Genomic DNA, 15,666 nt, shown 5'->3' on the forward strand with positions numbered 1-15,666 from the left:
CCCTTGCCTCTTCTGTATGAGATAGTTTGCCCCAATCTGTCTCCCCCATCTCCTCTCATTATATTCATCTCACCTCTTAAATTCACCTTTTAAGTATCATCCCTTCCTGTTAAATTGGTCCCATGCCCTCTATCTATGTATACCTGTAAACATATATACACACATTCACGTATGTATTCATATGCCCGCATACCCTCATATAAAGACATATATATGTATATATATATATATTTCTAATCCCTTCAACTACTGAGAAAAGTTTCATAAGTTACAATTATTGTTTTTCCATGTAGGAATGTTAATAGTTCAACTTTGATAAGTTCCTTATGATTTCTTTTCCCTGTTTACCTTCTCATGCTTCTTTTCCTTCTTGTATCTGAATGTCAAATTTTCTATTCAACTCTGGTTTTTTCAGCAAGAATGCTTGAAAGTCCTGTATTCCACTGAATGACCATATTTTCCCCTGAAACATGATACTCAGTTTTGCTGGGTAGGTGACTCTTGGTTTTAATCCCAGCTCCCTCGTCCTCCGGAATATCATATTCCAAGCCCTTCGATCCCTCAGTGTAGAAGCTGCCAGATCCTGGGTTATCCTGATTGTGTTTCCACAATATTCAAATTGTTTCTTCCTGGCTGCTTGTAATATTCTCTCCTTAATCTGGGAATTCTGGAACCTGGCTATAATATTCCTAGGAGTTTTCTTTTGGGGATCTTTTTCAGGAGGTGATCAGTGTATTCTTTCAACCTCTATTTTGCGCTCTTGTTCTAAAACATCAGGGCAGTTTTCTTTGAGAACTTCCTGGAGGATGATTTCTAGGTTCTTACTTTGGTCATGGCTTTCAGGTAGTCCAATAATTTTTAAATTATCTCTCCTGGATCTATTTTCCAGGTCAGTGGTTTTTCCCATGAGATATTTCACATTGCCTTCTATTCTTCCATTTGTTTGGATCTGTTTAACAGCATCTTGATTTCTCATAAAGTCATTAGCTTCCATTTGCTCCAATCTAATTCTGAAGCAATGATTCTCCTCAGTGAGCTTTTGAGATTCTTTTTTCATCTGGCAAATTCGACTTTTTAAGGCACTCTTCTCCTCATTGCCTTTTTGAGCCTCCTTTGCCATTTGAGTTAGTCTATTTTATAAGGTATTATTTTCCTCAGTCAGGCTATTGACTCTCATTTCATAATTTTCTTGCATTGTTCTCATTTCTCTTCCCAATTTTTCCTCCACTTCTCTTATCTGCTTCTTAAGGTCCTCTATGGCCTGTAACCAGCTTGTATTTTCCTTTGAAGCTTTTGGTGCAGGAGTTCTGAATTCACTGTTTTCCTCCTGTTCCATGCCTTGCTCCTTCTTATCCCCAAAATAGGAGTGTAATGTTGGAATCTTCTGTCTGCTTTGTTTCCTTTGCCTGCTCATTTCGCCACTCAATTATTTGACTTTTGGGCTTTTTGCCACAGTAGGACTCTGCCACCAGACAGGGGAGTTTTCGTCCCAAACGCTGGGGTTTTCTCAGCTGCCGTAGGTATTAGATGGGTGCCCTCTCTGAGGTCTCCACACGCTCTGGCAAGCTGGACACACACCCCAGAACCTCCACCCTAGACTGCAATCCAGATCCAAGCAGGTAAAAGCAAGAGCAATTACCCCTCAGACTGGTGCTTGGTCCCCCTACACTCTGCAGGCCAGGAGCTGAAGCTGCCACATGGCGCTGGCAGGCTATGCTGGCGTCTCAGCGGTTTCTCGCCCCAGGGGTAAAAGCCATGCACTCCCACTTACTGGGTCCCAAAGTCCAGACTGCACTGGCCTCTCACCTTGTCCTTCGCATCTATGTATTGGTAAATCTGGAAACGGCCACAGCTGCTGCTGATCTGGAGTCCCTCTGGCAGGCGGCTGGTCAGGCCCGCCCTGGGGCTAAAGCCTCGGCATGGTGCTGGGCTCAGCTCCCAGAGCACTGCGCTGGCCGATTCCTGCCGGCCTGCTGGGCTGTCCTCAGCGGGAGGTTAGCTTCTCTGTGTCATTTTGTGGGTTCTGCAGCTCCAAAGTTTGTTTAGAGTCCCCTTTTTACATGGATTGGGGAAGGTGGAAGCTGGAGCCATGGGAAGGTCATGCTTCTACTCTGCCATCTTGGCTCCGCCCCCCCCCCCCCATTGAAGATCTTGAACAAGAATAGTATAATAAGAGCCATACATTAGTAAGACAAATCTGGGAGCAGAGTATGTGATAGATCATAGAGAGTGAGTCTAAATGTGTATATGTTAGTTTTATTGTCAGTATCCAAAAGTACTTTTTAAAAAAGACCTGTGGGGGCAGCTAGGTGGTGCAGTGAGTAGAGCACCGGCCCTGGAGTCAGGAAGACCTGAGTTCAAATCTGACCTCAGGCACTTAACACAAAACTAGCTTGTGACCTTGGGCAAGTCACTTAACCCCAATTGCCCTACCTTCCCCCCTCCAAAAAGAAAAAAAAAAGACCTGTGATTTCATCAGGAAAGGAAATTCTCATCTGCAAATGTTCTACTCTTCCAGTCTTAGAAAGTTGCCTGGGACACTGAGAGATTGATGACTTGTCCATGATGGCAGCCAGGATGAGTTAGAAACAGGACTTATACCCAGATCTTCTTACTTTGAGGCCAGTCCTCTTTCCTCTCTGCCATGATGCATATTCTAAAATACTTGTTAAGAAACTGGTCAGTGGTGCTTACTAAGCTATATACAGAGTAAACCATACACAGAAACCAGGAGAAAACCTATAGACAATTACTGAGTATGGAATACATGCTGATGATGCAAAGCTGATACACAGGAAAGCAAAATGGTTTAGTGCAGTAGTTTCCAATATTTTGGAGTATTATGAGGACTCATTTTTTTTTACAATTAACAAGCCTACAGATCCTCACATGATAGTAAATGTATTGTTATTTTTCACTGAATAAGAAATATGAGCTAAGAAAAAGCTATGAAAAATTCTGCAAGGCCCTTAAGTTTACATTTATCTCTACATGTATTTTATTTATCACTATAATAGTAATTCATACCTGCACACAACATTACTTAGGATACAGAAGCTAGATTTGCCTATTGTATGGAGTCATTCTGTATGTTTGGTTGGTACTAATTAAGAATCAACCTGATAGGGCATCTTGTGCATATATGGACCCCTCCCAATAATTTTGTGATCTCCCAGGAATCCTCAGCCTACAGGATGAGGAACCATTGGTTTAATGGAAAACATTATAGGCCTATATATAATTAGGAATTCCAGGTTCTAATCCTGGCTCTACAACTTACTCCATCACAGGTAAACTACTCATGCTCATGCTGCATTTTTCACCCTCTTCACAAGAGTTCTTTCGGTCTAGATATGCCTTCCATGTGTGCTGCCTTTTCCCATTTAGAGATTACAGGGGTCTCAAAAAGTGTCATCTGATATTCAGAATCTCAATTTCACCTTCAAATTGGTATCACTGTAGGAGGGCACCAGACCATTGAAGGAGTGCACAGTCTCTCAGCATGATGCCTTTGTGGCACACTTCAGCCTGCATCTTCACCTCTACCTCACCTTAAATGTATTCTTACCCTTTATCTTTAAATGTCTCAAAGAACTTTTTTCAAGGTTCTCACCTTTGCATTAATGTTACTCTTCACTGTATTATAGTTATCATAGATAGTTCAAATCCTGCCCTGATATTTACTAACTTTGTAGTTGAACCATTTAATCTCCCTAAGCCTCACTTTCCTCATCTGTAAAAAATAATACCTATTGTACTCAAGTATTTCTAAAAGTATTTTGTAGCCACAAAGATTTGGAAACAATAGGGAAGCTCATTGCTTATGGATTGGCTAAATAAATTATGGTTCCATTACTGCAATGGAATATCGTACTGCCATAAAAATGTTAAATATCAAGACTACATAGAAGCACATGAACTGATACAAAATGAAATAAGCAGAACCATATCAACTGTATACATAGTGACTACAAAGATAAATGGAAATAATAAAATGAAACCAGACTCTGTATAGTTATAATTCTCAAGCTTGCCTGAAAAGAAGAAAGAAGATACATCTCCTCCTCCCTCTTTGAAGAGGTGGATGACTATGGGTGTGGAACACTACATATACTGTCAGGCTCAGTCATCATGTTGGTTCACTTTGCTGGATGTTTTTCCCTTATTCTTTTTTGTTCTTTGACCTCTGTGGGGAGGGTGGCATGAGGATGAAGGAATATATTTGGAAATGAAGAAGATGTAAAAATAAAAGCTATAAATACAGATTAAGAGATGATACCACTACCTCCCTCAGAGCATTGTTATAAAACCCCAGTGAGATGATTTATGTAAAATATTTTGCAAACTTTAAAGTTTTATAAAAATGTCTATCTTATTATTATGTATTATATAGTTTCATATAATTGTTTGTTGTTATTACTATAAAGTTGTCTATCCCCACCTTAGATGTATAAGCTCCTCGATAGATTTCAGTCATACCTATAAGTATATACTCAGAACCATGGACAGTGCCTTGCACTTATGAATTACTCCAGAAATATTGAGCAAATCTATAGAAAAGCTGGACATTCCAATTGTAACAGTTGCAAAGCTCATATTACTTTCTCTTGGTTTTAGGAACCATGTGATTTAGGGAGCAGTTGTCGGAGCATTCTTTCTTTCACCTCTCAGGTGGAAATGCCTCTTCATGTATGTGCTGGAATAACCAAGGTGCTCCACAGGTTTGAAAGCGTGCTGTTTACACAGGCATCTCTGTATAAAGTATACATCAGTCTCCTGAATGGGAAATTAGGCAGAGAGCAGGTACAAGCCTGGTTTAGAGAATAAGGAGTTGTTTTCCTGAGCCTCTGAGTGAGTATGACATGAAGTTAACTTCCACTTATCCCTTTACTAACCCGTACTATCCATCTCAGACAATCCAAAGAAGGAATGTATGAACCATGGCCCATCACATTTATTCAGTCATTTTAAAGTGCCTCTCAGCTTCATATTGACATTACAGAGGAGCCAATAATACAAAAGCAGCATGGTATCCTGCAGTGTGGGGCATGGTATTGAGCCAAATGAGTGACTTTGCAGAAAACAAATTAAAAATAAAAAGGGACATAATCATGTAGAGGAAACATTTGGGGAGAAGATGTCATAATGGAAATTCATTGCAAAAAGACTATATTTTATTTCTGGCTCATCTGTAAATTTACAGTACATATTCATGGGTAAGTTAAGTCTCTTCCCCCCTCTAGGCCTTAATTATTTCCTCTGTAAAATTAAGAGAGTTGAACTATGTAAGATTTCTAAGACTTCCCTCTGTCTCTAGAATTATAAAATATACTAATATGGAAAATAACATAAAGGTATAAGAATGGTCCTTGATTCACTCTTTTCTACTTTCATGGGCAAAGATGACTTCATATTTGAATTAAGTGAAAACAAGCAAGACAGAAAGCTCAGGCACTTGTGAGTTAGTTGTAAATCTAAGCCTTGTCTTTTGGCAATTTCCTCAGTCTGTCTTTGACTGCACAAAGCTGAGGAGCAAGCCCAGACTGGCCATTCCAGGTGTCAAAGGGAATTTTCCACCATTCAGAATTACGCTCTCAAATTTATGCTGATCTTCTGACAAGTGGCACCACAGCACAAATCAGCCAGTGTCTAACCCTGGCAATAGTGTGGTTTTAGAAGAGCAAATCAAGTTTTCAAAGGATCTGAATTGAGGCTTCCTGCTTACATGAAAACTAAGAGTAACATTTCAGAATACTTCCTTTTTAAGCATCTTGTTTCCAAGGAAGCCATGGAGCTTTCCAGACAACTTGTCCACAGTTTCTTTCCATCATTTCTATCTCTATGAGGGCCTAAAAGACTAGCTTAGAATACATCAAGTTATGTAGTAAAAATAGCATGTGGAGTCCAAGGGCCTGGTTTTTAAATCTTACCCCTACTACTTACTAGCTATGTGAGCCTCCTCAAGTCAAGTCAGTTATCCTTTGTGGGCCTTGATTTCCTCACTGGTAAAATGGGATGAATGCTAGGGTTCCTTCAAAGTCTTAATATTTTATTCTCTAATTAGACCTTCCTTCCACTTCTGTTTTGGAATCTAAAATCGATTCTGACATTAATATTATATATTCTAAGGTCTCATTCAGCTCTAAAATTGTATTTCTATGTTCTAAGGTTTCTTCTAACTGACAGTCATATACTATGCTAGACAGCTAGGTGGCACATTGGATAAAGTGCCAGACCAGGAGTCAGGAAGGACTCATACTTGTGTGACCCTAGGCAAGTCACTTAACCCTGTTTGCCTCAGTTTCCTCATCTGTAAAATGAGCTGGAGGAGTCAAAGTCAAACAATTCCAGTATCTTTACCAAGAAAACCCCAGATGGGATCATAAAATCAAACACTACTGAAAATGACTAAAAAAAGTTAGCTTGGGGTTCCAAAGCCATGAAATGATATAGCATCTGCCCTGAAGGAGTGCATATTCTAATATTCTTTGACTTAAACCCCCCATTTTGCTTTGTGATTCTACCATCACCTCCATTTTACAGGTGAAAAAGTTACTGGCAAGAGAAGCAAGGTCCGCTATGCAGATCATGGTAGGAGATAGCAGTGGAACAAATAAAAACCTCTGACCCCAGGACAGGGTTTCATTTAGCACATCCTACAAATTAGGCAAATTAGTCACAACAGAATGAGATGGGAGACCTGGTTTGTTTGTTTTTTAATCAGTCCTTTTCTGTGCATCCCAGTGACAACACAGCATCGTAGAGAATAGCCTAGGAACAGATGAACTTGGACTTTTGTCCCAGTTCTGCCACTAGCTGCTTGAGCTTGGCTCAGACATTTTCTGGACTTTGATTTCTTTATCAATAACCTAAGGAGAGTAATAACTGCCCTAGTCTTCTATATTGTGATCAATAGTCTTTCTGACCTCACAGGGTTGCTGAGATGCTCAAAGGAGATAATAGGTATAAAAGTGCTGTGAACAAAGTCTTAAACTTTGTTAAACAAAAGCCCTAGTTTCCTATAGAAACTACTTTGATGAGCATTAGCCAACTGATGTGCATTAAAGGAAAGGTTAGTGACCCAGAAGAGACACCAAGAAACCATGAATGGGACTTGTTTTCTTGATCATTTCCCCTCTGGTACTCCAACTGAAAATGAAGAGGAGAAAACCACATTTTCCTCTTCTCTCTGTGTTAGCAAACATGTTGATGGAACTTTTATGCTGATTATTCAACATCACCAACTTACCAATAACTCATCTTACTACACTTTCATCCATCTAAGTGCTAAACCATTGGCCCATACCAGTGTCTCTCAAGTGGGAATGGGGATGCCAAAGATGGGCCTTGGGGCGCTATAAGGAGGTTAAGACAGGTGCCATAGGTTCTTGAGCAACTGGGCTTTACTAAGAGTAGCTAAATTTAGCTTGTGGTCAGTATAGTTGAGAAAGTATGAATACAAATATCACTAGTAGAAGGCATCATGGATAATGGAAAGAACACTGAACTTTCGAGCTAGGAGGCTTGGGTTTGAAATGCAGCCTTGTCATTCAACGAATATTAGTGACAAAGCTAGGAAGTCAGTTTGACCACTGAATCTCATTTTCCTCATCTATAATAGGAAGGGAATGTCCAATGCATGAGAGAGAGAGAGAGAGAGAGAGAGAGAGAGAGAGAGAGAGAGATGGACTGAACATGTATGTAAGAAGAGCAATGATCGATCAGTAGAAGGGCCATAAATGCATATGCGCCATCAGGAACCGCTCAGTGCAAAGTGAAAATGAGGGAGGCCCCTACTGCATTGAGTAGACCCCCTCCTGTAAATATATGAGACAGCATGGCTGAGAATCACACAACAAATCAGTTGCGATCTCCTTCAATAGAAGGAATAACCACGATGTGAGAGCCCAGACCCATTGGAAGAAAAGGAAAGGGTTGAACGAGATGATCGCTAGAATCCTTCCTTGCTCTGATGCTCTACAGCTAAGTATGGTGTGTGGCAAGACTGCTCTATCAGGACTCAGAGAACCTGGGTTCAGATCCCATCTCTGATGATTTACACTACCCAGACGGTCTAGGCAGGTCCCTAATCCCTAATCCATATCCCTCAATGTCCTCATTGATAAAATGAGGTTAGACTAGATATCCTTTCTAATGCTATGGTCCCATGACCTGAGTCACATCTTGTTCTTCTGCATATTATTAGTGTGACCCTGGACAAATAATTTAACCTCTTTAGATCTTATTTTCTCATCTGTAAAACATAAGGGATGGGGTTGGACCATATCTTTAACTTTTTTAATGACCCTATCAGATGTGGTCTTTGCCTTCAGTCTCAGGGAAAAGTTAAAATATGCTCATATATTAAATAGGGAACTTAGTAAGTACAGGATATGGTTTAAGGGCCATGAAGCATGGTATGAGATAGCAGAAAGCATTAGAGTTTGGGAACAGTTCACAGAGTGCCAGACCTGGAGTCAAGAAGACTCATCTTCCTGAGTTCAAATCTGGCCTCAGACCCTTACTAGCTGTGTGACTCTGGGCAAGTCACTTAATTCTGTTTGCCTCAGTTTCCTCATCTGTAAAGTGAGCTGGAGAAAGAAATGGCAAAGTCCTGAACATGTAACAGTATCTTTGCCATGAAAATCCCAAATGGGGTTATGAATAGTAGGACATGACTGAAATGACTTAACAGCAACAATTAGAGTTTGGAATTGGGATCCATCAGTGCCGTCAGAAAAGTCTGGGAAAACATCTTCAAGGATGGAGCTAGGTCTCAGAGCATAGATGGGATTTAGAGAAGTGAGGTGTTGAAGATTCGTCCCGTTACTGCCCTTTTGCATTCCTCCTACCAGCCTTAATTCACTCCGATGCTAAAGAGTAGAATTGTGACGATCAAATCTAAACCCTTAAGGGACATCCCACAAGGACATGCTTGAGAACCACTGGTACATACTAATTATATTTTCATTGGTATTACTCTTATCATTTTTCCTCTGTGCCTCTCTAGCCAAATCAAGGTAAGAATGACTTACACAGCTCCTCAGTACCTTAGTGTTAAAAGAGGCAGGCAGTGTTGTGGAAAGAGTTTAGGATTAGGAGTTAGAGGATTTGGGAACCAGCCCTGGTTCTGGCCCTCACCATCTGTGTGCCCAAGAGTACATCAGGTCACCTAACTATGCCACGGTTTCCCCATGTATAAAATGGGAATATTAATAATCTTTGCATGACCTACCTCCAAGGGGGTGTTGGGAGGGTCAAATGAGGTCAAGCATGTAAAGGAAGCACTTTGTAAATTATAAAGTGTCATCTATCATGTTTGTTATTATCTAATCATTCTTCCATTCAAAGGTACTGATCTGTATGCCTGCCTAGTAGTGCAGGGTCACTGTAGTGTTGAGAAATACAAAGATGCTTAAGTAAGTCCCCTAAACAGGAAGCACACCCACTCCCATCCAATGTATATCCATGCATATTTCTAGAAAGGGATGGGATTTAAGCCTTCCCCATTTCCCTGGGCCAGTACTGTGCTCTGTAAAATAAAAGGGGTTATATTGGATGGTTTGTAATATCTCTTCAGAAAGAAATATAAGAGAGAACATACTATGAAATTCATGACATACACCCTAGAAAATTATGTAATGTTGGTTAAAAAAAATCACGAGTGCTCTCACAATATTTGAGTTCTAAGTCTGCTCTAATAACTAATTTCCATTTTTTCTCTGTCCCTCTTTTTCTCCCCTTTTCTCCCACCTTCCATTTCCCAGGAAACCACTAAGAAAAGAAGAGAATGGAACGAGTGGAACTGAATATGCAATGACCTCCTCTCAAAACAACAAAACAGTGGATGTAAATAACGCAGTTGTGTAATCCCTGCTGACTCCCAGACAGCCTGGCTGGAGTGAAGTCTCGTCAAAGCACAGAGGGGTACAGGAAGAAGGGAGGGAGCAAAGACATAGCAGGTGACAGCTTGGTGGGCCCAGGACTTAATTTCCCCAATTTTCGCACACCTCAAGCATTCAAAGAGAGAAACCCGACTGCTTTTCAAGACTTTGCTAATCATCTGATGAAAAGGATTTTGCCTGCCAGTCAGAGGCAGCTCAGAGAGGAGAATATAGAGTTAGAAAGAACCCTAGAGATCATCTAGTTCAGCCCCCTCATTTTACCGAGGAGGAAATTGAAGGCAGGGGAGTTAAGTGACTCACCCAAGATCACATGACTAAGAAGGAGCCACAGTGTTGGAATTTGAACCCAGATTCTCTTACTCCAGATACAGTGCTCTTCCTTCTATGCCCAGAATGAGGCATGATGACCACATGCAACATCTGTTGAAGGGACAAACGTCAGCATGCCTCGAACTTCTCTCTTGTCATGGTTGTTGTCATTTTTGTTTAATCCACATTTCACAAGAACTGCTGACAAAAGAGGACTTGCCGGGATTGGGGCTTTAGAATGGGCATTCTAGCTGTCCTACATATCCTTGCTGGTTACAACCCTCTGGCAAGGCAGTAGCACCCTCCACTTCTTATTAACCCTTTAGAGGGAAGGCATACACGAGTGTATACTACCTGTCTCCAACCTGCATGCCCTCACAAGCAAGGCCGGGAAACCCATCAGCAGTCTGGTGACTATGCAATTTCCAGTGACCCAAGGCTCCTCCAATCAGGACAGGGCTCCTTCAAGTGTTGGTATGACTGTGAGAATTTTCATTTTTTAAAAAGGTGCTTTCAATACATTCCTCCTCAAGAGCCTCCATCCTTTGCTTTGGGTTTCTGTCTTACCTTCTTTCTTCACCCCAGCAAATACTTGAGTTCCTTGTTCCTCCACAGCTCTCTGAGTTCCTACTCTAAGGACCCACTGCACAGCTAGTTCCTTCATAAAAATGTCTGATGAAGGAGAAACAAAGAACAAGAAACTGGCTTACTTTGGTGTGGATAAATAGCTGTGTTCATGGTCTCAGATATGGAAAGGATGAGCCAGACCAGAAACCAAAGTTCTCTTTCCATCCTTCGGATGAGGTGTTGAGTAGGGGAAGGTCCCCTTCCCCACATGGTTGTGGTTGTTTTAAATTTCTTTGCATATTTTCTCAACTCACCAAGAGCTTAATAGACCTAGCCTGTAGTTAAGTGTTGTTTCTGGAAAGAACAGGCAAATGATTGTGAGCTCAGTTCTCTGACTGGCTGTGATGGAGGCTGCCTGTTGTGCCAAATTTTGCATGGGAATTTTTTGTCATATATATGGGTGCATAGATCATGCTTTCCCTAAAGCCAAGCTTCCACCAAACCCATTTCACTTAGTACCTCAAGTACCAAAGTACTAAGGCCTTGAGTCGTCCCCTCTCTATAAAACGAACAACTAGATCTGTTCCCTAATACTAGAGGTCTTCATATGGAAACTGGCTGACCACTTGGGGATGCTGTAGGAGACATTTATGATTTACCTATGGGCTGAAATAGATGACCCCTATAAGTCCTAACTGGGAATCGTTGATTGTGAGACAGCCCTGTTTTGTCTCCCTCCCCCAGAAAGCCAATTTGTGTCTCCCTTGGTCAACTAGATATTTCTCTTTCTATCACTTTACTCTAAATAGAAAGTTCTGAGAGTTGAATTACAATGAAGGAGGGAGATGGAGGGAATGATCCCAAATGCCTATTTCCAGTGTCACTGTGAAGCTTCAGTAATATTCAGTATCTGTGTCTCAAGTCAACCATAGCAACCCCATTACTGAAAATCTCCAGTGGAATTAACATATCAGTAAACCAAGACATACTGATATACACTGTATTTTGCATTACATAATGTGTCTGTTTAAATTTACTATCCATCAAATTGTAAGTTCTTGAGAGCAAGAGACTTCCACATAGAGCTGATTGTCAAAAAAATTATTCATCCATTGAACATTTATTCGTCAGTCCTGTGTTTTGGGGGTTTTTTAACCTTTGAATTTCCTTCAGCACCCACCACAATACCCTTCACACAGTAGGTATCTACTAATACAGAACCAACCACCTTAATGTGTATTTGAGGTAATCATCACTGGGTTGGAATTTAGCCATATTCATCCGAGTTAAAAGTAACTCCAACTACTTCTGACTTTAAGCATCCATCTCTCTGAATAATCTTTCACTCTTAAACACCTCGTATTTAACATGATCAGACACATGCTTGTGGAAAAAAAAATTATATTTGCAAATCTAAGTAGGATGGACCGCTAATACCAGTCACAGTTTTATTGGCCTTTCCAAAATGTAATGTGCTCCTCTGAGGGAAATAATTCTATTTCTTTTGAAGGTTTCCTTTAAGAAAAAGTGGGGCATGGTGGCTTCTGATCCTAAGCATGTATTATCGGTCTCATAAATTAGTAGATGCTTTCAAGTAGAAGCAAAGTATAGTGAGCAGAATCTAAACTTTGAATTGCCTCCTATTCCATTCAGTTATGGTGTTGTATAAACTTGCTGCCCTAATATGATATAGCCTAAGAGCACAAACATGCAACAATCTCCTCTAGTTTGCCAAATATATCTGCTGTTTTGAAGACCAAATAATAAATTAATAGGCTAGAAGTGAGATACCGTCCACTCATATCTGCCCATCTAGCTTCTAGAATGTCAGAATGGAAGAAGAGGCAAGGGACTATAGAAGGGGGGATCATGAATTTGGCATCAGGAAGCCAATAGGCTCTGCTGCTTACTATCTGTGTGATCTTGGGCAGGTCATTTAACATCTCTGGACTTAAGTTTCCATATCTGTAAAATGACAGTGTTAGATTGGATACCATCTTTAGAGGCTATATATTTAGAATATAATTTTCAAATAGGAAAGGACTATTAGAGATCAAATTCCAGCAACCTCCTCATTTCACACATAAGGAAACTCCTTTATGAGTTAAAAGGTGGGAAAGGTGATTTTCCCAGTTACATAGATGGTACAGCTAGGTGGCACAGTGGATAGAGTGTCAGCCCTGGAGTCAGGAAGACTCCTCTTCCTGAGTTCAAATCTAGTCTCAGTCACTTACAGCTGACCCTGGGCAAGTCAATTGACCCTGTTTGCCTCTGTTTCCTCATCTGTAAAATAAGCTGGAGAAGGAAATTGCAAACCACTTCTAATGGGTCACAAAGATTTGGACATGACTAAAAAACAAATGAATAACAACAGCGCATAAGTAGCAGAGCTGGGATTCAAAGCCAGGCCCTCTGAATCTGGATCCAATGGTCTTTCCTTCTACCATGCAGCAGAATATGTAGAATAGTGGCAATTCATTGGAGATTGAGGGTTTCTGCAGTAAAACCACAGTGGCTCCACTCTGGTTATAGCTTTACCACTTTGGCTAAATGAAAAAAAAAAAAAACATTGCCCCAAGAGTCAGGAGACCTGGGAGTCCAGTCTTGGTTTTTCCAACTATGTGACTTTAGGCAAATGACTCACCCTCCATGGGATCAACTTTCCTTTCCATTCCAAGATTCAGCAAATTGATGATTTGCGAGCTCTCATACCATTTAAGGAAGTTACCTTCCCAGTATACTTTGAAAATTAGAGCTATCTAAAGATCCTGGTTAACATCTTAGATTGTCTTGGAAAGTAACAAATTCCTCATCCCTGGAAATCTTCTAAGTGGGAGGGGCTGTATGTTTTAGAGGGGATTCTCCTTCTAATGTGGGTTCACTTGATGACCCCTGAAGATCTTCCCAAGTCTGAGTGTGATAGATCTGATAACTCTATTTTCTGAATCCTAACTGTAGATTATGTGGTCTGAGAAAGGATATTCCTTAAGCAAAGCCTTGTCAAAATTATGCGTTTCCCAAAATACAGTTGCATTATAAGCAGAAGGTGAAGTGTCTAATCTAAGAAGTGAGTTGTTCAACTTCTCTACTCATTGGTCTCTCCGGTGAAGATCAGCTTGAGAGAAAGGTCTCCAGAAAAGATTGGAGACTATTAGGACATAGAATATTAGATATGAAAGGAACTATAGAGGTCATTTAGTTTAATACTTTTGTTTCATATATTTGGAAATGAAGGTCCAGAGAAGGGAATCAGAGGGCCCAAGGTTACATGTCAAAGACTGATCCAGCATACGAAATCAACCATGCCAGGATTCTTAACCCAGCTGGAAAACAGTGTTAGAGGAATTGTAGAGCCTCTACAAATTGCTTTTAAAACTAAACCATGGGACTTCTAAGATTCTTTGTTAAGAACTGGGACTGCCTGTTTGACCTTGGGCAATTCACTTCTCTAGAAACTGTTTCCTCATCTTCAAAATAAAGAATTTATTTAGACTAGATGCCTTCTAAGTCCCGTTCCATCTCTGATATTCTTTGGTATATTTAATAAAATGCAAAGAAAAAATCTCAGTTGTTTGTTTCTTTTAAGTCACTTCAGCCAAGACCTTTGAAGCAGGAACTGGTCATTCAGAAAGAGATTTCTTGTGGTCTGATGAGGGAGGGGAAGGGAGTTCCAATTGCTTTTTACCTGATTAAATGACATCATATCACTTTTTAAGCATACAGAAGATCCAACCTGACTTTGATCTTTTCTAGCTAAGAATTTATTTTTTTTAGAATGTTTCTGCAGTCCCAAATCAGAAATAGAGACAGAATCTCAGAATATTTTATGAGCTCTGAGGTCCAGAATGAAATATGACTTTTCTTTTTTACATTTTATTAAATAGGTATTTTCCAAAGTTATTGTAGCTGAGACTTACTTTAGAATTTAATAGACAAACAGAATTGTCAGTTTTCCAGCCCTTTCTTAAGAGCTGCAGAAGCAAGCTTTGAAGGGAAGACCTCAAACAAGTTTAAAAACATAGAAATATATATTATATATATAGTTATATATTTAAAGAGAGATAAACAGTACATATAATTATAATATTCCCTGCATATATACAAAGTATATTATTTCAATTGCAAAGGTAGCGTGTTAGATTTAATGCATGAATGTAAATATCTTGAAATCTGCCTTCTTAACTGTGTGCCACATGTACAGAGGAAAATGACTACTGTTTATAGAGAATCTGTATCAGTGGTAACCTATGGAGAAAAATAAAAATCAATGTTGTCATGTCCTCCAATAAGCCATTAATGTATATTTAGTCTCTAAGGTTATTGCACAATAAATATGCCTTGTAGCATTTGGAAATTGTGCAGTACACCACTTTGAGGGGACGGGGGGAATCACTAATTTTTTATTTTCAATAAAAATGTGCTTATAAGAACAAGTTGTATTGTCATTTGTGAAATTAACTGGTAGATGGAAAGAAAGTATGAAATTGACAGGATGGAGGACCATTGGGTGTTGTCACTAAAGGTAATTTTAAAATGCATCAAATCTAGAATAATTCAAGCTGAATCTAGGAGACAAGAAGACAGAGATACCAAACAAGGTAAAAGCTTCTTGAAAATTACATCAAAGAAATGAAATCTTTCAATCAGTATACCCACCCTAGCCATACACTGAGTGCAAGCAGCATGACCAATCTAATTGACTTGTATCTCAAGGTCAGACATCTTAGAGACAATAGGGAATGACTGGAGCTTTTTAAATACAGAATAAGATGATGAGACCAAAACATAAGAAGATCCCTTCTGGAGAAGTGTGTGGGATAGGGAATAAATAAGGTGGGGGAAACCATTTGGGTAGCTCTTACAAACCAGCCTCGCAAGTCACCCT

At 39.9% G+C, this 15,666-nt stretch overlaps 1 protein-coding gene across 1 annotated transcript in view; it reads left to right on the plus strand.

Annotated features, from left to right (window-relative positions):
- The window catches only part of PRIMA1 (proline rich membrane anchor 1), a 130,474-nt gene extending 115,260 nt beyond the window's left edge, over window positions 1-15,214 (plus strand). The window contains exon 5 of the mRNA XM_069086021.1: window positions 9,768-15,214. Coding sequence (XP_068942122.1) covers window positions 9,768-9,870 — 103 coding nt within the window. The 3' untranslated portion in view covers window positions 9,871-15,214. The remainder of the gene's footprint in view (window positions 1-9,767) is intronic.
- The last annotated feature ends 452 nt before the right edge of the window (window positions 15,215-15,666 follow it).

This window comes from Petaurus breviceps, unplaced genomic scaffold, assembly GCF_028583685.1.
Source record: "Petaurus breviceps papuanus isolate PSGF00001 unplaced genomic scaffold, PetGlider_PUasm1.0 177, whole genome shotgun sequence".
Lineage (NCBI taxonomy): Eukaryota > Metazoa > Chordata > Mammalia > Diprotodontia > Petauridae > Petaurus > Petaurus breviceps.